Source organism: Protopterus annectens, chromosome 1.part0 (assembly GCF_019279795.1).
Source record: "Protopterus annectens isolate FY-2018-M chromosome 1.part0, PAN1.0, whole genome shotgun sequence".
Lineage (NCBI taxonomy): Eukaryota > Metazoa > Chordata > Ceratodontiformes > Protopteridae > Protopterus > Protopterus annectens.
In genome coordinates, this window is record NC_056725.1 from 1,357,703,529 (window position 1) to 1,357,730,485 (window position 26,957).

The 26,957-nt window shown below is 41.7% G+C and overlaps 1 protein-coding gene across 1 annotated transcript in view; it reads left to right on the forward strand.

The window, feature by feature from the left end:
• AK9 (adenylate kinase 9) overlaps positions 1-26,957 on the forward strand; it is a 2,653,312-nt gene that overhangs the window by 411,137 nt on the left and 2,215,218 nt on the right. Inside the window, exon 8 of the mRNA XM_044066804.1 lies at positions 16,615-16,716. Coding sequence (XP_043922739.1) covers positions 16,615-16,716 — 102 coding nt within the window. The remainder of the gene's footprint in view (positions 1-16,614; positions 16,717-26,957) is intronic.

Here is a 26,957-nt window from a genome sequence, read left to right on the forward strand (position 1 = left end):
TACAGAATTCAACTATTTACAGTTATTCCTTCACATGACCTTATCCATGTAACTTGCCTGTATTTACAGTTATCATCTGACATCACAGAGAATTAAGGCTGTGAGCTGTTTAACTGCTTCCTTTAGTTCATGATTGAAATAATTTAGCCTCCATTTGCCTACTGTATGGCAATGAGCTGGAAAGCATATTATAGTGGATTGCTGAACACAATTTAAGTACGGTGGCACTGCTCAGAATTTTATTATGTGTATTTTTAGTTATTCAGTGTTCAGTACATTCTGAACTGTTGAGCATGCTGTATAGAAGACTGCCTCAATGTGACCTCAAAGAAACAAATGGAAATCTTCAGCACATATCACTTCAGAGCTGCAGATTTTATTTTATTGTACAGTTATTCATTATTAAATGTCACCATTATTCCATTACATGTTGTAGACAAAAGGGCCAGAACAAGTGGCTTCCTGAGTTACGCTGCTTAGGTCAGCATGAATTAGAATCCCCTCCCCCCGTAGGAGAATACCTTAATACCACTACCTCGCCACCACTGTATACTTTGCATTACTTTATGAAAATGTAAGGAGTGCAGTAGAGGATTGTAGTTATTTCCTCAGTTTTTCATTCTTTTCCTGTTTAGGGACATGGTATTTTTAGCTGTTATTGCTACAGTCAACATCCAGTGCAGGTTAACATTCATCATTGACAAGTGCCTCTGTATTGTATTCCTCTTATGTACCTCCCTTTCTGCCTTTCTTTGCTTTTTCTCTACTATTGAGCAAAAGTGAGGAATGGAGGGCTTTGTACAAGAAAATGCCAATCTCATGCATTGTACCATGAATGGTTCAGTCCCACTGATGCAGTCCCACTGATGCTAGCTTCTCCCCTTACAAGATAAATACATTTAATTCTTTTTCATTTTTAGTGGATGTGATGTTTTCTGTAAAAAGGAAGAGGGGTCCACATCTTCTCTGAAAACCTTAACACCATTAAACACCACTAAGATAGACTGAGATAATGTAGATTTGAGAATTAAAACCCATTTATTAAACAATAAAAATAAATCAGGTTAAGCGCTTTTGTCCTTACACATAGGACTTCTCCAGAACACTGACAAAAAAATCACCCATCTTAAATACAATCTATTAACCATCAACAATTAAGTAATTAATAAAACAATTGGCTTATTTTAATGAGATATGCATACATATACTTAAAACCTAAAAACGTGCCTTAAAATGTAGAGGAAATAAATAAGTTGATCAACTTGCATGAATAAAACCTATATGAAATGTAATATTAGATAAATAAATATAAGGAAGTCAAGCTTGTATTAATTTAGCAGCCCTCATCTTCAAAATTGGAAGTATAGAAATACAGTTATTAAGCCCAGTGGGGGATGAAGCATCTAATTTAACCTGACAAATCAATTCCCTTATTCAGTTCTAGTTTCCCACTGCTCACCTCTAATGTCAAAGGGTACATTTTCCAGAATACCAAACTCAAACCTGGTGAAACCTGTAGAGTTACAGGAATGTTTGTAAAGGGCATTATTCATGTTCTGTTTCCTAATTTCATAAATATGTTCATAAATCCTTGTTCCCAATTTATGTTTGGTCTTCCCCACATAAAATGACTTACAGGTGTGACAAATTGCTAAGTATACTAACCCTCTGATTTCACTGTTACATTTAAGAAAGCTGATTTTGGTATCACAAAAATTCTTTTAAATAATAGTCCCTTTATTGTAAATATACTGACAAAAAATACATTTCCCACATTTTGTAGTACCAAAATCTGTTGCCCCTACAGAATCCCAGCCCCCTCTGGTACTATCACCCTCCAATATAGTTATAGTGTTTTTATCCACTTTATATATAAACTGTGGGGTTTCACCTAATATATTAAAAATATCATAATCAGTTTTAAAACTAGTCCAATTATTCCTGATAACATTCTTAACCAAAGTACCCAAGTTATTAAATTTAATAGCCATGGGGTTTGTAAAGTTGGGAGATATCTCTAAGAGGGTAATTCGTTTAGTGTCCATTACAAGATAGTTGCCTAATAAGGGGATATATCTACCCACTCTACCTCTAACTACTTCTTCCTATACATCATAAAGCAAATTCCTAGGATATCCCCTTTCCAAAAACATGTCTGACGTAAGACTCAATTCAGCTGTAAAGTATTTGTCCCTTAAGACAATTGTGGCTGCCTTAATATACTGTCATTTAACTAAATTCTTCTTACAGTGCCAGGGATGGCAGCTCTTATAATGTAAGTAGCAGCTGGAAAATGTACTTTTTCTATAAATGGATGAAACAAAACTTCCACTCACCACTTCTATTTTCATATCTAAAAAATGTGCAGGCTGGTAATAATATTTGTGTGTAAACCTTAGGAAATTGGCACTGTTAGTTAAATAAGCTAGAAATCTAATAAGCTAGAAAGCTATCTATTACCTCTACTTCATCCTTCCATATGATAAAGATCCTGTCTAAATATCTACATGAGAGGCTCCAACTGTTGTGGCAAGGTGATGACAAAACATTAGTCATGTGAAGTTGTCCTGTCTCATCATTCTTTACTGATGGGTTTTGGAGCCAATCCTCGGTTCTGACTCGGCCTCTTACTACAGCTCGAGGTCTAAAACCAGCTCATGGCTCCATCCCTATCCCATGATGCAACAGTTCCTACCTCAGATCTTGTTTGCTGCTGAAACAGATGGGAGGTTTATTCCAGCTCGGGCTAAGTACTTTGTTCAAAATTGTTTGCAATTTATATCTCCTTTCTTTAGTAGTTAGTTTATTATTATTAGCTTTATCAATAGGACTGTTAGTTAGTGTGTATTAGTGTTAGAATTCCTTGACTGTGTTGTTTAGAGGCAAATTTTTATAGTTAGGCCTCTTGTTGGGCTATGCATTTAGGGAGATAGTTTTTCTTCATTGGGCAGAGGATTATGCCTTTGATACAGCAATGCTGATCCTTTATACCTGTGTAATTGTTTGATAAGTGACTTAGTTGTTTACATAAACATATAAATATATATATATATATATATATATATATATATATATATTTAGATAGTAAGCTTGACTCTCCATTCAAGCTTCTGTGGCGTTGTCACTACAGTTTTTAGTGTAACTCCCTTATTGCAGTCTAGAGTTTGAAGTTTCTAGTTCTTAGATAAATAGTAGTTATTTTGGAGTATTTTTTGACAGAGGCATTTTCAGTTATTTAGCCTCTTATCAGTATTTCGGAAATTGTTCTTTCTTGCTCAGCACCCTCATATTCCCTATCCCAAAAGTTTACGCTACAATAGTTCTTTTCTTATATTTACACAGACTGTGTGTGCATAGTTAAGTTCATTTTTTCTTAGAGAGTTTCTGGGGGTTCAATCCCATTTAATTTAGAGGGCCACCTACCGGTGTGTGTGTGTGTATGTGTATTAGTGGGATTTTTCTAGCAGGAGTAATGTCAAAACCACAAAAAGAGGTTAAGCCTTCGGGATTTAAGAAATGTCCCAAGTGTGGACAAAAGATGTCAATTACTGATGGCACATAGAATGTGTTTATTGTTTGGGTCCTATCCACCTACAGGAAACGTGTGCAAATTGTCATTCTTTTAGTGCCAGGGTTTTACAGGAGAGGAAGAATAAACTCATTTTGAAGGGCTTAATTAAAACTTCTCTTGATTAGTCTCTGGAAAAGGGTCAGGATGCACCTAGACCTCCTGAAAGACCCACTACTTCTTCCTCGGGGTCTTCTACACCATTTTCTAAACTGAATAAGATGTCCTCTTCAACTATTGCATACTCGAGACCTGCAGCTTCAGCTCCATCTCCTTTGGAACTGGCAGCTGTTGTAATTCGGAGCTGCTCACCAGCCTTGGAGCCGGTCTCCCTGATCCTAAGTTCTCCCGATTCTACAGTCAGAAGCTTTGGCTCCATTGTCTAAGTCTTCCAGGAGTCTTTCTGAATTCGATGTGGATGTTTGGTGCAGAGGCTCCTAAAGGACGCAGCTCATGCTAAATTGTTATCAGAATCAACTTTGAGAAGTTTGGTTCTGAGTCTGCCCTCTGCTCCAGCCTTAGTTCCTCCTCTGACTCCAGTTTGAGCTTTGGAGCCGGAGCTCTTGAAACTGATAGCATTGGATCCCGTGGGACTGAGACTGTTACAGACCTTTCGGTGACTACCACTCTGATGACCTCGGACCGCCAGGGTCTTCTGGGAGCCGACACTTGCTGGTCAGTTATGAGAGGGTTAGTCAAGTTGAGTCTTTCTCCGCTCCGTCTTTTCTCTCATAGGTAGGTTCATAGGTAGGTACTAGGCTATCGGCCCTGGGGCCTATACAAGCCCAGCCAAAAAGGTACCCTGGCTTTTGCCACCCAAGAAAATTATTTTCCTGTGCCACTGTCGAGCAGAGCCACAGAGGTGATCCCCGGGGTGAATTTCCTATTTCCCATCCAATCATCAAAATTTTTCTTGAAGAGTGCTAATGAGGAGCTTTGTTTGATATAGATAGGTATGGGAAGTCTATCCCTCCGGCATGTTCTGTTTATTGTGGTGACAAGGTTTAGGTCCCTAGAGCGTGTAGCTCGGAGGGATTGGGATTTCTTTAAGTGGAGCATGTCCAGCAGCTCTGGATTTGACATAGCTTTGTATGTTAGGCAGAGATCACCTCTGAGTAGGCGATATGCGACGGAGTAAAGCTGGAGTTTTGTGAGACGGTCAGCGTAGGGCATCTGTTTGAGGCCGGTAAGCCTCTTTGTGAGGTATTTCTGCGGCCTTTCCAATTGTTGTAGATGTCTTGTGAGGTGCATATCAAAAGGGGCGTTGTACTCTATAATGGGTCTAATGAGTGATGAGTAGAGAGGAACAATGACCTCTTTTTTTCTGGATGAGAAACCTTTTGTGATGAGGTGTGCCACGTAGAAGGATTTCCTGACTACTGTGGCGATGTGGTTATCAAAGGAGAGACTACTGTCCACCTGTGTCCCAAGGTCTCTTATCACACTTTCGGTGTTAAGTATAAAACTCTTTTTAGTTACTAAGGACCTCAAGAAATATGAAGATTTGTCACTTAGTGACAATGGACATCAAGAGTTTGTTTACGGTGATTCCAAATGACTATGGTCTACAGGCAATAAGATCTTTCCTAGCAAGGAACAGTATGGAAGTAGAACCAATATGTTCCTTGCAGGAACTTGTATTGGAAAATAACATCTTTATGTATGGGGATTCTTTCTATTTGCAGACATGGGGTGTGGCTATGGGCACCCTGTGTGCAAATAGTTACTCTAATTTGGTTCTGGCTGAGTGGGAACATAATGAACTGATACCCAGCACTTGGAAACAATATCTAGTGTACTACGGCCGTTTTGTGGATGATGTCTTTATCCTTTGGAGAGGCAGCTCTATACAATTACACCTTTTTGTCAACTTTATCAACGAGAGCACTGATTTTCTAGAGTTTGTGGTTAAACATTCTTCGGAGACCATAGAATTTCTGGATGTAAAGATTCATCTGCATCCTGATAGATGTATCAGTACAGGAATTCATAAAAAAGAAACCTGGAGAAATCATTATCTTCATAGGGGGAGTATGCACCTGGGACATATTTTTGATAACATCTTTGAGAATCAGATCTTAAGAACCTCAAGATTATGTACTGAGAATGAAGACTTTGTAGCAGAACAGAGAAATATTGAGACACATTTAAGTAAAAGATCCTATAAAATAAAGAATTTAAGATTGAAGCATGATCCACAGGAATTAAGGAGAGGAAAGGGACGTCCCTACTTCTCTGAACCCACATTGAGTCATCATGAGAGCCTGGATCCTAAAACTCAATCACAGCAACTTAAATGTTTGTTAACATACACTGCTGACAATAAGCAAGTATGTGAAGTTATTAGGAAGTTTTGGCCAGTATTGACAACTAATGACAAAATAAGAGACATTGTAGGTGAACAGCCCAGATTCCTATACAAGAATAAGAAGAATTTGAAACGTCTCATTTGCAACAAAGATGGATTTGAAAGAAATAGGCCCAATTCTAATAGAAAGGGCACTTTCAAGTGCTTAAGATGCAAAGCTTGCAACTCCATTGACAGCTCCAATGTTTTTGTACATCCATACTCCAGGCAACAGTACAATTTTAATGTTTATGCTGATTGTACTAGTTCCCACATCATATACTTAGTGACTTGCTGCCAATGTAGTGCTTTTTATGTTGGCAAAACAGATCAATGTCTTAAGGAACGTATCCTCAGACATTTGAGGGACATCAAACAGAAAGATCCCAATAATGCCTTAGCAGCCCACGTAGCACAGTATCCTTCTCATTACTTTGTATTTAAGGCCATAGAGGCAGTCTGTCAGACCACAAGAGGAGGTGATGTTCATAATCGCACAGAGCTAAGGGAAACATGCTGGATAATTAATTTAAGAGCAAACAGATCACCAGGCTTGAATACTATTGTGCCATTAAAACCTGCACTTAAGAATAGAAGGAATATGATTAGCAAGTTTACTTGAATGTTGCTTTATTTATATAATGTATTCACATCCATAGCTATTGTTTTTCTCATATACAATCCTAAAGTAAAGAGAAGCACTGCCCCTTTAATTACAATGAAGGAAATGATACCTCTCTGCTAGCTGGCCTCCTTTTGGTTTGCAACAAGGGCGTGTCAGAGAACTAAATGAGGAATGGCTGTGATGCCTTATAAATACAAAAGCTGAACAGTCCTTTTTATACGAGCTGAGGAAGGCTTATTTGCCGAAAGCGCTTATCGGAAGACTGAGGACTGCTTATTTTATGTTATATTCTTTTCATTAAAGTTTTGATTTTACTATTAAGTTTTACTGCTGTGGTGGACATCAGGAGTTTTTAGTAGTGTATGGCTTTGACACCAGGCATCTGTCTCAGTGAGGCCCTTTTGTAGGATGTCCACATCGTTAGGAGTTTCGATTATGGCTCCTAGTTTGCAGTCATCTGCGAACTTCATTAGCCAAAGACCTTCTGTGTTAGCCTGTACTTCAGATAAAGTAGATACCAAACAGGAGAGGACCCAGGACTGAACCCTGTGGTACTCTACTTGTTACTGGTCTGAAGTCGGATTTGGAGTCTGCTACTTTCACAGTGTGGGTTCTGTCAGTGAGCCAGTTGGCAACCCATCTTGTGACATAGGGATTTATACCTAGTTTAGTGAGTTTATCTATAATTCCAGAGTGGGGGATGGTGTCAAAAGCCTTGGCAAGATCTAGATAGGCTGTGTGAACCACCTTACCCTTGTCTACGGCTTTGGTGACTGTTTCAAAGAAGTCTATCAGGTTTAGGAGACATGATCTGCCTTTTACAAACCCAAACTGGGTGGGATCCAGAGTTTGGAGATTACCAATGTCTTTGTTTATAAGTTCCATGATGATACATTCCATGGCCTTGCAGACCAGGCTCGTCAGGCTAATGGGGCGGTAGTTCCCGGGGTCTGTGGTGGCTCCCCCCTTATGGAGTGGGATAAACGTTGCTGTGCACCATTCAGCAGGCACAAAGCCTGAGGTGAGGCTATGATTGAACATGGTACTTAGGTGGGGTGCCAGTTCGTTCTGTAGTTCATGTAGAACGCAGCCTGGGATGTTGTCTGGTCCCATGGATGCTGTGTTCTTGGCTTTGTAGAGTGTGGTTTTTACCTGTGCAGTTGTGATTACAGGAACTTTGCATTCTTCCGGTATAAAGATGGGCTCTTTAGGGGGTGAGAGGGGGGTAAAGTTAGCACTGAACCTATCTGCCAGGATGTTGGCAATATCAGTTGGGTCTGTATATTTAGTGCCATTGTGCTGTAACTCAGAGCAGATCTGAGTGTTGCCATTCAGATTCTTGACATAGCTATAGAATGCTTTATGGTTGCCTTTAGAATCAGTGGTGATTTTGTTTTCGTAACTAGCTTTGGAGGATTTTATCAGGGATCGCAGCTTCTTACTGAGGCTGACCAGGGAGCTCCTCCACTCGTGGGATTTTACTCTCTTTTGCAAGAGTTTCTTCCTTCTGTTGTACAGTTTGTTTATGGCAGGGGACCACCAGATTGGCTTCCTTTTTTTGGAGGATAGCGTCTTGGTTCTGTTTGGGATAGCACGATCCATGCACTCATGTAAGTGCTTATAAAGTGCAATTGTGTAGGATTCAGTAGTTGTAACTGTATTGTCCATCTGCATGGGTGTCATGAAGTTCACCACTTCTGTCTTAAGAAGCATGAAGTTGGCTTTGGAGAAATTTTTTATTATGGTTTCCTTAATGGGGGGTGGAGGCAGGATGTGGATATCTAGGGTAATTAGCTTATGGTCGGATCGGACCAATGAGGCATTGACTTCAGGTGTGGAACACCGGTCACTCATATTGGTAATGACTAGATCTAGAATATTGTTGCCCCTGGTGGGGGTGTGGATAAGTTGATCCAGGGCATTGGAATTTATGAATTCCAGAAAGCGTTGAGTGAAGGAGTTGGTACATGAGTAGTTTTCCCAGTTAATGGTGGGGTAGTTGAAATCGCTCATTATTAGGGTATTTGGTTGAACCCTAATATTTCCAGGTACATCAAGAAAAGAGGAGTGGGAATCCTGGGACATGGTGAGTGATCTGTAGCAAGCTACAATTTGGATTGCAGTTTTGCCCAGAGTTAGTTGCACTTGGATAACCTCGGCTGCATTATGCTGAGCAACTAGCCTGGAGGTGTGGATATCCTTAATGAATATGGATACACCTCTGCCTTTGGTGTTCCAGTCCAGGTTACATGGCCGAAAAGTGTGGTATGAGTTATAGCCTGGTAGTGCAGTGCCTCAGTCCAGGTCAGCTCGGTTCCCACTTCGGCCTCGGAGCCTACTCCTGTGGCTCCGATTGGTCCTTCTGATTCCTCAGAACAGGGGGATTCATTGGGTCATGGGGAGGGGGCCATTCAGGCCATGAGAAGAGCTTTGTCCCCTAGGACAACCCACTTATCGGAACCGAGTGCTGCATTCCCTAGAGTTTCAGTGTCAGCCTCTACCCACACATTTCCTCCCAAGCGTAGAGATACAGGGCTTCAGGTTCCCCCAGCGGGTGAAACCCTATCTTCCGAGGCCTCTCCGGAAGGTCCCACCAAAGAGATTCTGAGGAAGAGAGTATGCAAGAGGAAGGATGTAGACTCTCATGATGAGTCTATCACATCTAACACAGACCTCGAGGAGTCAGAAGGGTCCCCACGGTCACCCTCTGAGGATGTCTCCTTTTCAGACATCCTGGAGATTCTTAGGCAAAGAGGCGATTGGAAATCCCTTTCCCCTTCTGAAGAGGAGTCCATGTACCTGAAAGCCTTTGGGTCTCGACCCTCAGCCACCTGGGTGACTCCTCCTTTTAACGAATTAATGGATTTGATTTGTCAAAATGTTTGGGAGGCTCCACATTCAGTGGAACTGGACCTTAGGAGACCTAATAAATTTATTACTGCCCCTCAAGACAAAACCTTTCTGACAAAAGGAGTACCTGTTGATGCCATGGTGGTGGCAGCAGCCATGAAAAAGGAACTCTCAGACATTTCCTCCACCGTTCAGCCCCCGAACAAAGAGTCCAGGATGATGGACAGGTACAGAAAGTGCATATTTTCTTCAGCGGCCTTTACCCTTAGGTCATTGAATTATCTTATGCATTTCACAAAGCTTCAAAGGGATCTCCTCAAAGAGCATGGGAATACCATACAGGGTACTGTAGCTGCTTGAGGTTTCAGATAAAGTATCTTCACAGCTTGCTACCCTAAATTCTGTGGTTAACTCGTCCATGAGACTGGCATCGTATGCGGCAGATGGGGCGAATAGATCAGCGGGTTCCAGAATAGCCTTATGGAGACATTCCTGGATGTGCTTGTGCAAATTTGCAGAGCCCTTTAAGTCATCCTTTACTAATACCCCATTTGATGGCTCATCCCCTTTTGGGCCTAAAGTTAAGGACACACTTACCCGATGTGAACAAGAAGGGTAGACTCTGCCATATGGGTCCATTTTTCCACCCCTTCTAGGCCCTATCCCAAGGGTCCCAAAGGGAGAATAATGTGGTTCCATAAGTCCCACAGAGTCTTTCCGGACACACAGGGTGAACCTTCTCAAAGGGCAGAGGAGGAAGTAATAATGGAAGACGCCATCCATGTGGCAGAGAGGGTCCGCAGAACCAAGGTGACCGAGAATCTTTTTTCGGTAGGCCTTTTCAGTGCTCCTGAAAGGAGACCCATCTGTCCTACTCTGGAGGCAGTCGGGGGTTGACTATCATACCCACAGGCCTGGTTTCAAATAACAAGAGACAAGTGGGTACAAGGAATAATATCCAGAGGTTATTCCATCCCCTTTATGTCAAATCCTCCTGTTCCATAAAGTCTCCCAGATGTTCCACCCAATCTCAGGGAACAAGCAATCATAGAAGTCCAAAAATTGCTTCAAAAAAAGAGTCATCCAATCAGTCCCTGCAGACCAGAGAGGGTCCGGAACTTACTCAAGATTCTTTTTAGTGGCAAAAAAGACAGGGGACTGGAGACCATTCTGGATCACAGCAAACTAAACAAATCTGTAAAAAAGACAAAGTTCTGGATGGTCACATTACATTCGATACTTCCCTTTCTAGGGAAGGACAATTGGATGTGCTCTGTAGACCTCCAGGATGCGTACTACCACATCAAAATGGACAGACCATCCAGGAGTCATCTGCGCTTTTGACTGGGAGCCAGTCATTTCCAATTTCGAGCTCTGCCCTTTGGACTCACTACAGCCCCAGAGTGTTTACCAAATGCATGGCAATAGTCACGGCTCACTCGAGACGTTGAGGATTCTGAGTGTTTCTGTATCTGGACGATTGGCTCCTAACTGCCACCACCAAGCATCATCTTATACAGACAAGAGATGCCACACTGAATCTTTGTACTCAGTTAGGGATTACAATAAACTTTGAGAAATCTGCCTTATTGCCATCAAAGCATATTATATTCATAGGTGCAGAAATAAACATAACAGACATGTCTCTCAAATTACCACTAGACAGAATTCAATCACTCCGACAACAGGTTCAGGGCCTTCTACACGAATCAAAATCCACAGCAAGCACAATCATGAAGGTACTGGCTACAATGGCAGCAGCGATAGTCGCAGTTCCACTGGTAAGACTTCACATGATAATACTACAGTGGATGTTGTTCTCACAATGGTCCATGCAGAACCTTCCTCTATCAAACCCAATAATTCTGACCGAAGCTTGCAAGAGGGATTTCCAATGGTGGCTTTATTCAGACAGGTGACGAAGGGCCATCCAACACATCCCTCTCCCCCGATGGCCATGGTGAACACGGATGCTTCCCAGATAGGGTGGGGGGGCATTATCAGGGAAGAACAGCCCAAGGCATGTGGCAAGATTTCAAGGCTCACTTGCATATCAGTGTACTAGAGATGGAAGTGGTGATTCTAGCATTGCAGACATTTCAGGACTCTCTTCCGACAGGTACAATTGCAGTATAAACAGACAATATGTCAGTTGTATGGTACATAAACAAACGAGGAGAAACTAAGTCTTACCCCCTATATTTAGAGGCCCTGAGAGTATGGCAGTGGGCCACGTCCTCCCAACAGTTTCTGATAGCAATGCACATCCCGGGGAAAACCAACATGATAGCAGAGAGACTCAGCAGAGCAATTCTCATGCCTCACGAGTGGTCCTTGAAAAAAGAGGTGGCGGAAAGGATTTTCCGCAAATGGGGCCAGCCTTGCTGCAACCTTTTTGCTTCGGCCACAAACACAAAATTCAGCAGCTATTTTGCCCTGATTCCTCCCGCAGGGGAACTCCCCAGGGATGCACTCATACACGATTGGCCTCTGGGACTCCTTTATGCATTTCCCCCCTTTCCATTGATTCCCAAACTCCTTCAGGAAGCCAGAAAATTGGGCAGGACCTTAATTCTAATAGCCCCTTACTTGCTTCGACAGATTTGGTTCCCCTTCCTAAAGCCTCATCTAGTGGAGGATCCATGGATTCTGGACCCAGTTCCAGATCTCCTGACACATTTGTTGTGGAGTCCTCATCCATCGCTTCATTCCCTAAATCTGACAGCATAGCTGCTCTGGTTCCCAATTTAGCCAGGCTAGATAATCTTTCCCCAGAAGTGCAGCACATCTTGATTTCTTCTCACAAGATGTCCACTAGAAAAATCTATCAAAGTAAGTGGAAAAGGTTTTCTATATGGGCTGCTAACAATTCGGTGTATCCGTTGTCTGCCCGTTTACCATGTATACTGGAATTTCTAACCAAACTTTTTCAGGAAGGTGCAGCTGCAGCAATGATTAAGGTGCAAATGGCAGCTATCTCCAACTATCATATCAGACATAATGGAGTTAATATCATGTCTCACAAACTTTCTAAAGCGTTCTTAAGGGGAACTAATTTATTGAGGCCTCCTATTCGACCACCTCTTCCACCTTGGGATTTATCCTTTGTACTGTCTCGGATAATTCTTCCTCCATTTGAGCCAGCTTCATCCTGTGACCTGAAGTATAACTTCAGCCAGAAAAGTTTTTGAATTGCAGGCCTCGACAATAAAACAACCATACCTGATTTTTCATAAGGATAGGGTATCTAATAACAATACGGATCAGCTATGCTAGGATATGCTTCTACACCCCCTCTTCCTTTTCCCCATTCGGCCAATATCCCCCATCCCCCAGAATTGCTGGCAAATTTTATCATTGCATCCCAATATGAAGAGCAATCAATCACTTCATATTCCTGGATGAAGCAAACTTCGTTAAAATTCCAAACCAACCCTCTCAGCCATTGCTTACATTCTCAGGGATCAGGAAGATCTTGTTCATTCCATTATTTCAAACCTTCCTCTATTAGGAGTAATTGAAGAAATGCCACCACAGTTATGGGGATACAGATTTTAATCAAGATTATTTCTAGTCCTGAGGAAAGAAGCAGAACTGAGGTCAGTTTTAGGCCTACCCAGACTCAACCCCTTTTGAGGGTTTCTCACTTCAAAATGCCTATCCATCAAATTCTTCTGTCTCTTCTGCACCTAAGTGCTTTTATGGTTACTCTGGTTTTAAAAGATTCTTACTTACCCATTCCTATCTACAAGACACACAGAAAATATTTAAGATTCTCTACCTTGGGCTCACAATGTCTGTTTATTTCCTTTCCTTTTGGGCTTTCTATGGCACCAAGGGTAGTCATAAAGTGCCTGGCCCCAAGACTAGCCTTTTGCAGGCTCAAAGCAATTTGCATTTATCCTTACCTGGATGATTATCATATTCAAGCTACTTAAGTTTTGGAACTCTCCATGAATCATCTTCAGAATTTAGGATTCACTCTTGATCTAAAAAAAAAAAACAACTACTCTAATTCCCTCATCCAGACTGGTTTTCATTAGCTACCTAATACATATCAAATTGCAAATAGCCTTTCTCCCTCCAGACAAAACAATAGCAAACAAAATGAACTTTCCAAATCTAACAAAACAGAAGTCTGCATCAGACAGAGAATTTTTTAAAGCTCTGGGGTTCATGGCTTCAACCATTCTTATGGTTCCCCATTCCACACTTCATATGAGGAAACTCCAGTGGTATCTTAGGCCAGTGAGGTCCCAACAACAGAATTCTATCAATCAACAAATTCAAATAATTGCATATGGTGGGCCAAACAGGAAGTTTCCAATCTGGGGTCTCCTTTGTATAGCCACTGCCATTAGAGAGCATTGCAACAGATGCCTCAGACTTTCCATGGGATGACTACTCCCAGGAAGCTAAAGTTCAGGGCATATAGAGTCCCTCATAGAAGAAATGTCATATTGATATCAAAGAGGTGATGGCCCTGAACAGTGGTTTCAAAGATGTGCACAAGTCGGGGATCTCAGGTACTCATCAAGTAGAGATGGGGACGATACCACAGTGATATGGTACACAAACAAACAAGATGGGACAATATCTTACCCCCTTTGCAAACTAGCCATGATTGATTGGAAAGTGGACATTCAACACAACCTCTTTCTACAAGCAGTCTATACCCCCCTCACATCTGAACATGTTAGCAGATTCTCTAAGCAGGACCAGGACAGACCCTCACAAATAGATGCTGAAAAGAGAGGTCTTCTTCCAGCTTATCCAACAATTCAGAGTTCCTCAGATGACCTTGTTTTCATCAATACAAAATGGTTAGCTAAGTATATTTATTTCTGAACTCCTTTTAAACAAACAACCACTGCAGAGGCCTTCTCAGTAACCTGGAATGGGAAGTTTTTGTATGCCTTTCTCTGATTCCAGAAGTACTTCAGAAGCTAAGAAGGGACAATCCAAGGATACTGCTGCTGACCCCATTTTGGTCAAGACTACATTGGTTGTCTTATCTCAAGGAGTTGTTACCAGACTCTTCCTCTTTTGATGGATCTATTTATTTGGGACAAGGGGTCACTGATACATCCCAGGCCACAGATCCTGAAGCTCACATTATGGATGATAGAATTTTAATTTCTTTGAGAAACCAGTAATTTTGAGATGTACTGCAAAGTTTTAGAGGGGATAAAAAGCCCAAAACCAGAAAATTGCATATTTCCAAGTGGAAACAATTTTGTTTATTGTGTTAAAACAAAGAACAGGATCCCAGTACAGCAAGGTTGTCCCTGGTCCTTCAATATCTCTGTCAGTTACTTAAGTATGACTTATCATACACTTTTATGATCCAAATTTCAACTATTTCTGCTTATGTACTACTGGATCCTCCTTTATTCAATGCTAGTTAGCTCAAATTCTTTCTCAAGAGAGCTTTCCACATTATACCTTCAAGAAAAAGAGTGGCCTCTCCTTTTGACCTGAAGTGTAAATTAGAAAATATAACACTCCCTCCTTTTGAGATAGCTGCTAATTCTTCTTTGAAGTTTCTGACCTAGAAACTACCTTAGTAATAGCCTTATCCACAGTTGAAAGAGTTATGGGGTTACAGACCCTTTGTGAATTCTTCCTTCTTTCTTGGTTTTTCATAAGATAGAGTGAGTCTTAGAACCAATCTTTCTTTCACATCTATAGTGTTTTCTGAATTTTCTCTTAATCAGTCTGTGTAGCTACTTGCTTTATTTCCTAACCCTCAAAACAACAGAGAAAGGATTCTTCATTCTTTAGATGTTCATAGACAACCCAGATTTTACTTAGACAATGCAAAAGACCTGATAAAATCTGACCAATTGTTTATGTGTTTTGCAAGAAAGAAATGGGCTTTCCAGTGTCTAAACAAACTATTTGCAAATGGATCTACAATGCAATTTTCTTCTGTTACACAAATCATGGCAAACAGCTAGAAGAAAGAATTAAAGCCCATTCTACCAGAGCAATAGCGACTTCGGGTGTTTTCTTTCCTGCCAGGAGTAGACTCTAAAACCATTCTTGCACCTCAGTCCACACCTTCACTAAACAATACAAACTGGTTATTCCGTTTAGAGCAAGAACTGGATATGCTTTTGGCCCTTTATGGCATGCTGAATTCGGGGAGAGTACCCTCCACTGCCACCCCATCTGATTAAGCTGTGGAAGTTATGATTCTGACACCTGACTATTAACTAGACTCACACAATTCCTAGCCTCCTATGATCATGATCTTGTGTTGTCTCACTAATTTTTAGTGAGCTTAACCTTCCTTAGGATTTTTTCTCATGTAAATATCTATATACTGTGGAATGATCAAACACCTTCATATAGTACCACAACCTAGGTGATAAAGAAACACCATAAATCCATCCTTTTATGCAGATCTTCTATACTCTGTCTATTGATCTCTAGTGTTTTCTTTCTTAGGTTTTTGTGTGACCTTAGTATCTATTAATATAAAGTACTAGCTGTATCTAGTTTAGTCTTAGATTTCATTTTCTTTCCCTAATAGAATACATAATATAAAATCCTAGGTTTGCAATATGTTATAAAGATTTGTAATACACCATTTCTAATGCAAATGTATTAGTCTTGCTCATCTATTCTTAGATAAAATTTTTCTTTCCCTACTGAAATATAAAATATATAATCTTAGGTTTGTAGTATATTTTTAAAACTTCTTATGTACCAAATTCTACTGTTAATGTCTTTGTCTTGACCCTTTATGTTGTTGTAATTTGTGGAGCTTTTCTCCCCGGGCCTCCACTGAAAATGGACATATATCTAGCTGGACTAGCCCGGTCAACAAATGTAAAATAAAAAATAAAAAATAAAATTATCTGAGATGTTACGAACACTGCAGCAGTGATCTAATGAAGAACATAATATAACTGCATAGCTATCTTACATTAATAGTGGATGTTCATTTAGATCACTGTTGCAGTTCATATACCCTCCTTATTGTATACACTCATGAAAGCACCCCATGATAGTTTTTTATTGTCATCAGAAGCAAACATTAATCAAAATTGATGTGCAAAAGCCAGCTATTGACTGTAATTTTCCTTATGAGTTGCATGATGTTATCACAAAAATAATAAGTAAAAGAATGTTACAAAACATTGCAAATTTATTAAGTGAAAATAATCTAATTTACTGGTTATGTCCCTATATTAGGAAGAAGGATCGCATACTGAGAAAGGCATTTTACCACGATTACTAAGAAGACCTGAAGATTTTCCTGAAAACACAGAAAACAAAGTTGTACTGTATAAAGACACAGTCCTACGACAACTAGAGGTATGAAAAAGATATAGAATTTTTCTACTTTTAGGAAATGAGATGTAAGTGCCATAAGGATTTTCTTCACACTGCAGCAAAATATACTATGTAATTTATATTAAGTGCGTAAACTATTAGATTTTTAATAGCTATTTTAACTTGGAGTGTTAACACTAATAAATATATTTCAGAAGCGATAGTATTAATTTGAGAGCACTGAGGTTGCTTGACAGCTTATGTGAAGACTCATTTGACAGAAATTGATTGAGTGCTGTTTAGTCATACATTATTCAGTTACCTCTAGGAATGCTTGGGGTTATCAAAGGATAATAGTGAATAGTCAGACAACCTGTGTAGGAAATTGTATAGGACTGAGAGGTGTACTGTCTGGTTCTCTGAAAGAATAACTAATATCTGGAATAGTCTATCAAATTATAGTAAAATGAACACTAGCGGACTTATTTTTAACAACAACTTTGCACTTACTATGGGGATGACTAGAAGGACATTACTGCCTACACTTGAAATATTTGTATGTATGCCAAGGTTCTACTTATACTTTGAATGTAGGAAGCTGGAGACAAGGAAGCATCCTCATAGTCCCAAGGTTCATCTATCATGGAGTTAGTGAATATACAGTTGTGAGGTGTGTAGAGCAAAGTCCTTCACATGGATTTACAGGGGGCTGCCCTCTTTCAAAATATGATTTATTTTGATGTGCATTCCATGATCACTGTTGCAGTATTACTAAGAATTCCAATATCCTGCCAAGGACAGCTGTACATCCTGCTAAGATAACAAGCCCTAGGCATCTTCCTCTTGTTTCTTATGTCTGATGTATGACCTAAGCATGCCAAGGCTACAAAGCACATAAGGAACATACAGGCATGACACATCAGAACATTCTTGCCACCATCTCAAACACCAAACCTGCAATGTGAAGTTGTTCTGTCTCGCCGTTCATTCTTACAGATGGGTTCGGATCTAATAATCGGCTCCGAGTCAGCCTACTACAAAGCTCTCGGTCTTCAGACAGCTCGAGACCAAGTACATATCCCATGATAAACCTTGAGTTACCTCAGATCTAGTTTGCTGCTGCAATAGACCAAAGGTTTCCTAGTAGAGCTCAGGCCAGTATAGCTTTTTTTTCTAATAACATGCTAAATTTGATATTTCTGATAATAGTTGTGATAGTTTTCATAGTTTTTCAGTTTTTCATAGTTATAGCTTTGTTAGCTTATTAGCAGATATTTCTTTTCCTTTTGGCCTTTGTTTTTTTATAGGCCTTTAATATTCCCTTCCCTTCTTGGTGTGCCTTTATAATATTAGCATAGTTATATAGCTTTGTAGTTTAAAATACGATTCTTTAAACTTTAGACAGTGTGTGTGTGAGTTCATTTGAATGGTTATAGTTACTTCAAAGTTTTTTCTTATACAGCCCATTTGTTGTTTAGGGCTTATTACTGCAGCTTAACTTTATTAAAATTGTGTGCGTGTGTGTGTGTGTGTGTGTGTGTGTGTGTGTGTGTGTGTGTGTGTGTGTGTGTGTGTGTGTGTGTGTGTGTGTGTGTGTGTGTGTGTGTGTGTGTGTGTGTGTGTGTGTGTGCATTCTCTTTAAAACTACAGTCTGTTACTGTACAGTAGATTTTTTTGATACTGTAGACCTTAATATGGCTGGCCAGGAGAAAGACAAGCATCCTAAGTCTGGTTTTAAAAGGTGTCCAAAATGTGGACAAAAGATGTCTGTGACAGATAGTCACATTAATTGTGTTTATTGTCTTGGAGCCTTGCATTTGCAAGAAAGCTGCTCCATTTGCCACTATTTTTCCTCCAGAGTTCTACACGAGAGAAAAAGAAAACTCATAGACAGAGGACTTCTAAAATCTTCATTTCAGGAAGTTTTGAATGACCAGGATAAATCTAGCCAGTCTTCAAAGTCTTCTAAGGCTTCTTCAGATGTGATAAAATCTAAAAAAACTGTCGACATCGACTCCACAGTCCTCAGAGCTGAGCTTCCAGTCTTTCTGGTGCAGGTCCCCAGTCTTGGCACCGGTATCCGAAGTATTAAAGTCTCCCAATCACCAGTGCCTCCATCCATACATTCATCTTAGTCCTTGATCAGCCTATCCAATTTGGATGAGGATCATGTGGTGCAGAAGTTGCTACAGGCACCGGCGTTTGCTAACTTTTTATTGGCTCTAACCCAAGTGGTTTTGGAGCCAAAAACTGTATTACCATCAACTTCTTTTCCTCCTCCAAGCCATATCAGTCCTTCAGAGCCAGAGGAGTTGGACCTGATGATTGTTGAGCCTTTGGAGTTGATGCCTGCTCCAGTGCCATTGGTTCCATTTACTCAGACTTCCTTGGTGCCAATCGAAGAGTCTAGGAGCTGGCACTCTCCGGTCGGGTCCGGGGAGGATAGTCAGACTGACCTGTCGGTTCTGACTTTGCCTCTCGGGGCCTTGGTTTGGATGAGTTCAGCTCCTACCTCTGGTTCAGAGCTTGGTCTTCTGGTACCAAGGGGATCAGTGGTTTCTTCAGATCCAGCAGTCCCTTCTCATCGGAGCAGAGGTGCTTTTGAAGCCATGAGGAGAGTGATGTCCCCCAAGACATCTACAACTTCAGGTCCAACTACCTCCTCCCCAAAAGCACCTGTGTCCACTTCTGCCTTACAGATCCTTTTGAAGCGTAGAGACCCTTAACCTCAGGAAGCCCCACTGGATGGCCCCTGCTCTTCCGAGACCTCACCAGAAGTTCCCACTGATGAGGTTCCCAGGAAGAGAATTTGCAAGAGGAAGCACCTAGACTCCCCACAGGAGTCTCTCATGTCTGATACCAACTTAGATGAATCAGAAGGGTCCCCACGGTCCCCCTCTGAAGATATCTCATTTGCTGAGATATGAGAAATCCTTAGGCAGAGGGGTGGCTGGAAGTCCACCAACCCTACTGAAGATGAGTCGGTTCTCCTGAAGGCTTTCGGGTCTCAACCCTCCACCTATTGGGTGTCTCTGCCCTTCGATGAGCTCATGGAGTGGGTCTCATGAAGGCCATGGGAGTCTCCGGACACCATGGAGCCTGTCCCTAGGAGGCCCAATAAATTTATCTCTGCCCCTCAGGATAAGTCTTTCCTCACTAAGGGTGTGCCAGTTGATGACATGGTGGTGACGGCAGCCACCAAAAAGGAGATGTCAGAAATTTCTTCCTCTATCCATCCTCCTAACAGAGACTCTGGGATCATGGATAGATATGGGAAGCGCATGTATAGTTCAGTGACTTTTGCCATACATTCACTGAACTATCTCACACATTTTACGAGACTGCAAAGAGACCTCCTAAAAGAGCTTGGAGGTACACTTCAGGGTACAGTAGCTGTATGAGCGTCAGACAAAGTCAACTCCCAGCTTGCTACCCTCAATTCCATAGTGAACTCATCCATGTGTCTTATTTCATATGCAGCTGATGGAACAAGTAGGGCAGCGGGTACAGGAATTGCTCTCAGGAGACACTACTGGATGCCCTCATGTTCCTTTGTGGAGCCCTTTAAGTCATCCTTTGTCAACACCCCTTTTGATGGCTTGTCCCTTTTCAGGTCCAAAGTTAAGGAAACTTTGACCAGGTGTGAGCAGGAAGGAAAGACTCTGTCTGCCATCGGAGTCTGTTTTTCCACCCCTACTAGACCCTATCCCAAGAGTCAAAAGGGAGGAAAGATGTGGTTCTGAAAAGCCCAAGGTGACTTTCTGGACACACGTGGTGAACCCTACTCCAGGGGCAGAGGAGGGGGCAATAATGAAAGACACCGCCCTCATGGCAGAGAGGGTCTGCAAAACTAGGGTGACAGAGGCCAGTTCTTTTGGGAAGCCCTACGAGCGCTCCTGAAAGGAGGCCCGACTGTCCTACTCTGGAGGCAGTCAGGGGTCGCTTATCTTTGTATCCAGATGCCTGGCTCAAAATAACAAATGACAACTGGGTACAAAGTATAGTTTCCAGAGGATATTTCATTCCCTTCGCCACTCCCCCTCCATTGACTACAAAAATCCCAAACATTCCACACCGTTACAGGGAACAAGCAACAGTAGAGGTCCAAACGTTGCTAAAAGAGTCATCCAACCAGTCCCAGCAGACCAGACAGGGTCCGAAACTTACTTTTTATTTCCAAAAAAGACAGGGGATTGGAGACCTATTTTGGACCTCAGCAGACTAAACAAATCTGTCAAGAAAGAGAAGTTCCAGATGCTCACGCTTCAGTCGATATTTCCCTTCTTAGGGAAAGACAATTGGATGTGCTTGATAGATCTACAGGCTGCATACTACCATATAAAAATGGCCAGACCATCCAGGGATCATCTGCGCTTCTGGCTTTGAGCCAATCATTACCAGTTTTGAGCCCTTCCCTTTGGTCTCACTACAGCCCCCAGAGTGTCCACCATATGTATGGCAGTGGTCACAGCTCACCTGAGGCATTTAGGATTCCAGGTGTTTCCGTACTTAGATGATTGGCTCCTCACTGCCACCACCAGGCATCAGCTAATACAAGCCAGGAACACCACTCTTACTCTTTGCAATCATCTGGACATTACCATAAATTCAGAAAAATCTACCTTGTCGCCATCGCAACATATCATTTTTATCAGAGCAGAATTGGACACCACCACCACCACTTTAAAACTTCCATCAGAAAGAGCTTTACTACTTCATCAGCAAGTCGAGAACATCATATCCAGAGACAAGGCTCCAGAATCAGAAGTGCTAAAGTTGTTAGGCTGCAATAATAGCGATACCATTGGGTATCATACTCATGCAGATTCTACAGTGGATGCCATTTACTCAATGGACCTAACAAGAGCTTCCAGTGTCTCATCTCATCTCATAATTGTGGCAAACACATGCAAAAAGGATCTTTGGTGGTGGTTGACCTCTCTTTAAGTAACGATAGGTTGTCCTTTTATCCTAACCTCACCAGTGGCCACAAGTGACCATGGACACTTCCCTGATAGGATGGGGGGGCATTTTCAGGGAAGAACAGCCCAAGGCACATGGCCCGAACAAGAGTCACATCTGCATATCAATGTCCTGGAGATGGGAGCAGTACTCTTGGTGTTGCAGTACTTTCAGGACTCTCTCCCTCTGGGGACAATTGCGATTCAGACGGACAACATGTCAGTGGTCTGGTACATAAACAAACAAGGAAGAACCAGGTCCTATCCCCTTTGTCACGAGGCCCTAAGAGTATGGCAGTGGGCTACATCCACCCAGCGCTTTCTGATACCAATGCACATCACGGGGATTTCTAACTTGATTGCAGATCAATTGAGCAGGGCAATTTTCTTGCCTCACGAGTGGTCCCTTAAAAAAGAGATAGCGGAGAGAATACTCCGCATTGGGGCCAGCCTTGCTGTGATCTTTTTGCTTCCCACATGAACACAAAATGCAGAAGCTACTTTGCCCTGATTCCCCCTCTAGGAGATTCCCCAAGGGATGCACTCATACACAATTGGCCCCTGGGTCTCCTCTATGCATTCCCACCAATTCCCTTGATACCTAAAGTATTACAGAAAGCAAAAGCCCTGAGAAGGACCATCATTCTAATAGCCCCTCATTGGCCTCATCAGATTTGGTTCCCCTTCCTTTGACTTCATCTGTTGGGAGAGCCTTGGATTCTGGATCCAGTTCCAGGCCTTCTGACATATTCGTCGGGGGCTCTTCATCCCTCTCTTCAGTCCCTAAAATTGACAGCTTGGCTGCTCCAATTCCCAACATAGCCAGGTTCCATAACCTTTCAAATGAAACACAGCATATTTTAATATCTTCTCATAAATCCTCTACTAGGAAGTTATACCTTAGCAAATGGAGGAGATTTTCTATATGGGCTTCTCAAAATAACATTGATCCCTACCAAGCCCCCATTTCCTCTGTATTAGAATTTTTGACTATGTTTTTCAATAAAGGAGCTGTGGCAGCTATAGGTTGGGTACAGCTTGCCGCCATCTCTAATTTTCACCTTGGCTTTGAAGGATTGAACATAATGTCACACAAGCTATCCAAAGCCTTTCTCAAAGGGACCTTCCACCTCAGACCACCTGTGAAATCCCCTTATACCCCATGGAACCTAAATTTTATGCTTTCACACATTATTCTCCCACCTTCTGTGCCAGCTTCCTCATGTGATTTGAAATTTTTGTCTTAGAAGACTACCTTTTTAGTAGCCATCACATCTGCCCATAGAGTATCAGAGCTACGTGCCTTGTCCATAAAGCCTCTGTATTTGATTTTTCATGCTGACAGTGTCCCTGCAGACAAATCCTTCATTTTTACCTAAAGTTTGTGCTGAAGCTAACCTTAACCAAATCATAGATTTACCAGTATTGTTCCCCAAACACACCAACAACTTAGAGTATATGCTGCACAAGCTTGTTGTTCATAGACAGCTCAGATTTTACCTGGATAGAACAAAAGAGTTCAGAAAATCAGAACAACTTTTTGTTTCCTTTTCAGATTCTAGGAAAGGTATGCCAGTGGCAAAAACAACATTATCTAAATGATTATCTGATTGCATCACCTTCACTTATTCAGCTGCCAATTTACCTTTACAACAAAAAATTAAGGCTCATTCCTCCAGAGCAGTGTCCACATCTTCTGCTTTTTCTGCTGGGCTTCCTTTAGACAATATTTGTGCAGCAGCCACTGGGTCAAGACCTCATACCTTTATCACTCATTGCAAAGTTGATAAGGCCTCCAGGGACAGGGCCTCCTTTGGTTATACTGTCCTGAAAAACATACTCCCGTGAGCCACCCGAGAAAGATGGTGCTTGAGACACTACCCATCTGTAAGAATGAACGGTGAAATATTACAACTTCACATAAAGAAGTTATGTACTCACCATAACATTCCATGTGAGTTGTTCATCTCGCCTTCATTCTTACTTCCCACCCTCCTACCCCCTCCAGGGTTTATCAATGACCGAGATACTAGTTTTATCCTGGTGGCTCAGTCTTTCTATGGGATTTCTTTCCTAAAGAGTGATAGAATGGCACATGGTATTGTTAGATGCAGCAAATAAGATCTGAGGTAACTCAAGGTGCATCATGGGATAGAGACTTGGCCTAGAGCTGTCTGAAGACCTTGGGCTTTGTAGTAGGCTGACTCGGAGCCAAGGATCAGCTCCAAACCCATCTGTAAAAATGAAGGCGAGATGAACAACTCACATGGAACATTATGGTGAGTACATAACTTCTTTTTTCTTTGTCTGAGTGTCAGACATATGACTGTTGCCAGTTCCACCTGCCTTGGGCAGATAGGTATTTCCATTGAGAATGTTCCTTTTTCTGATATTTTTTTGACAAAATATTAAACTTTTCCATATCAATTAAAAAGGGAAAATGTGATTATAAGAGGCAAATACCTTAAAGAGACAGCCACACTAAAAGTCTTTTTTGGTTAGGAGCCAATCAAGTCTATAAAAATTGCCATTGCAAAGGGTTGAGAGGGTGGCCTAATGGTTAAGGTGTTTGCCTTACAAACACAAGGTGCAGGGTTTGGGTCTCACAATGGATAATTGGCTAGGCTTAAAATGGCTTTCAAGGGCAGTTAACTTAGTACTAATCTATGACCCTTTGTCCCATTTGCCAGTCTTTTATACCTAAGACTGTTAGGAGTAATTTATCCTTCTCGAGATATACTTAGGAAAACAAAGGCTCAAGGAGCTCGCATTTGAGAAATGGAGACCAACCACTCTTATTCAGCCAGTCACATCATAGGTTTATAGGTGTTTACTAGGCTAACAACCACAAGGGCCTTTTTAAGCCTAGCCATGCATCCCAAATCTCTGACGAGTTCTGTTACTCTTAATAAGTGTAAGCATGGGCCTGGGAGATGAACCATTTACAGGTTACATGTTTGCATCAGACACATAGGTACCAAACCAGGGATGAATTTCTGGTTTCCCATTCAATTGTCCAAGTTGCACTTGAATTGGATTAGGGAGGAAATCTGCTTCACATGGATGGGGAGCCTGTTCTATAGACGGGGTAGTCTCTGAGATGCATACTTATCTCTCCAGGAGGTACTATTTATATCACAGGCAAGGTTTAAGTCTTTAGAGTGGGTAATTCTGGTACTGTTTGTTTTGTGGATATGCAGGAGGTCCATCAGAGTGGGGTCTGACAATGTCCTATATTCCAGGCATAGATCTCCCCTCAAAAGCTTGCAGGGGACAGAATACAAGGATAGGGCTTTAAGGCAGTCTGCATAGGACATATTGCTTATGCCCTGTATTCTTTTAGTGAGGAACCTCTGTGGACATTCCAGCTGTTGGATATGCCTGGTTAGGTACATATCAAAGGGGGCATTGTACTCAATGATAGGTCTTATATATGCTGAATACAGTGGAATAATGACTTCCTTGGACATAGATGCCATACCTTTGTTTATAAGTTGTGCAACATATAATGATTTCCTCACCACTGTAGACATGTGATGATCAAAGGCAAGATTGCTATCTATGTGTTAACCTAAGTCCCTGACTACTGGGTCAACTCTAAGGGGTGTGTTGTCAATATGATAGTTACCAGGGATGGATGACTTCCCAAAGGATACTATTATGCATTTCTTGACATTTAATTTTAGTCCATGACTCTGACAGCGGTTGTTTGTCTGTGTCAGCCCCTCCTGGAGGACATTTGTGTCAGTGTGAGATTCAGTGACAGCTCCTAATTTGCAGTCATCTACAGATTTAGTCAGCCAGAGACCACTGACATTGGCCTTGACTTCTGAGAAATAAATGCCAAAAAAGAGCGGTCCAATGACTGATCCCTGAGGGACTCCACTTGTGACTGGCCTCTTTGTAGAGGTGGACTCTCCAATTCTAACTTCCTGGGTCCTGTCTTTGAACCAATTGGCTATCCACCGGGTAACATGCATCTTTGTACCTAACCTCTTAAGTTTGTCAACAATGCCCGGGTGGGGTATTGTGTCAAATGCCTTGGCCAGGTCAAGGTAGGCATTGCGAACACTTTTGCCCTCATCCATTACTTTGGTGAGCTTCTCAAAGAAGTCCACCAGGTTGAGTAGGCATGATCTGCCCTTTATGAAACCAAACTGGGTTTGGTCCAGTGTCTGGAGGTTTACTATATCTCTGTTGATCATCTCTATGATACTTCTTTCCATGGCTTTACATATAAGACTAGTGAAACGTATGGGTCTGTAGTTTCCAGGGTCTGTAGATGGCCCACCTTTGTGTAGAGGGATAACTGTTGCCTTTCTCCATTCATGAGGTATGAAGCCTATTTGGAGGCTACAGTTAAATAGTAATTCCAGAGGCCCTGATAGGTCATGTTTCATGCTATTTAGAAGGCATCCTGTGATACCGTCTGGGCCCATTGATGCAGTGTTCTTGGTCTTAGAGAGAGCATTAAGGACCTGTTCCCTAGTGATAGTAAGGGGAGATATATTTGATGATATTTCTTGAGGGAAGGTTGAGGGAGAGAGAGGAGTAAAGTTGGAGCTGAATTTATCAGCTAGGAGGTTTGCTGTATCTTCTGGCTCAGTATAGGTGGCTCCATTTACAATGAGGTTTGCATACAATTGTGTATTTCCTTTGAGGTTGCGGACATAGGTAAGAATGCAATGTGGTTGTCCTTGGCCCGGGAGGTCAAACATACATCAAATTTGGCTTTGGTAGACTTTATTTGTCCTCTGAGTTGTTAGTTTAGTTTAATGAGAGTGTTTTTATCATCTGAAAAAGAAGCTGAAATAATCTGCATTGGATGCTTTGGCTGTCAGGTTGGACTTGGACATCTCCACTGTGTCTCAAAATGAGTCCTCAGACCATCCAAATGGCTTGGCTGCTCCCTTTGTTGGGAACCAGCTGGAGACCAGCATGGTATGGTCCCTTAGAACATTTTTATTGACTGATCAGATGGTTGCCTTGACTGTCAAGTGGGAATCAAGGCTGATTATTCCAGAGATATCTGACAGTATTCCTCAGATACTGGTTTGAGATGAAATACCATGTTCCCCCATAGAGGTATATTAGAGGCCTGAGCCTCCTTATTATGTCTAAACTCCTCTTCCAGATAAAAAAAGTAGAATATGAAGCATACGTCTCCTACCTCAGTTGTCAGAGACTCTCAGAAGGAGTAATATGAATTCCCCCAAGGACTGTACAAGGCTTTGGTATCTTTGAAGCCCTCACAGTTCTTTTCTTATGCTCCCCCTTTTTCTATTGTTTCCCCTCAAAAGAGGTGGAATAAGAGTCAGACTG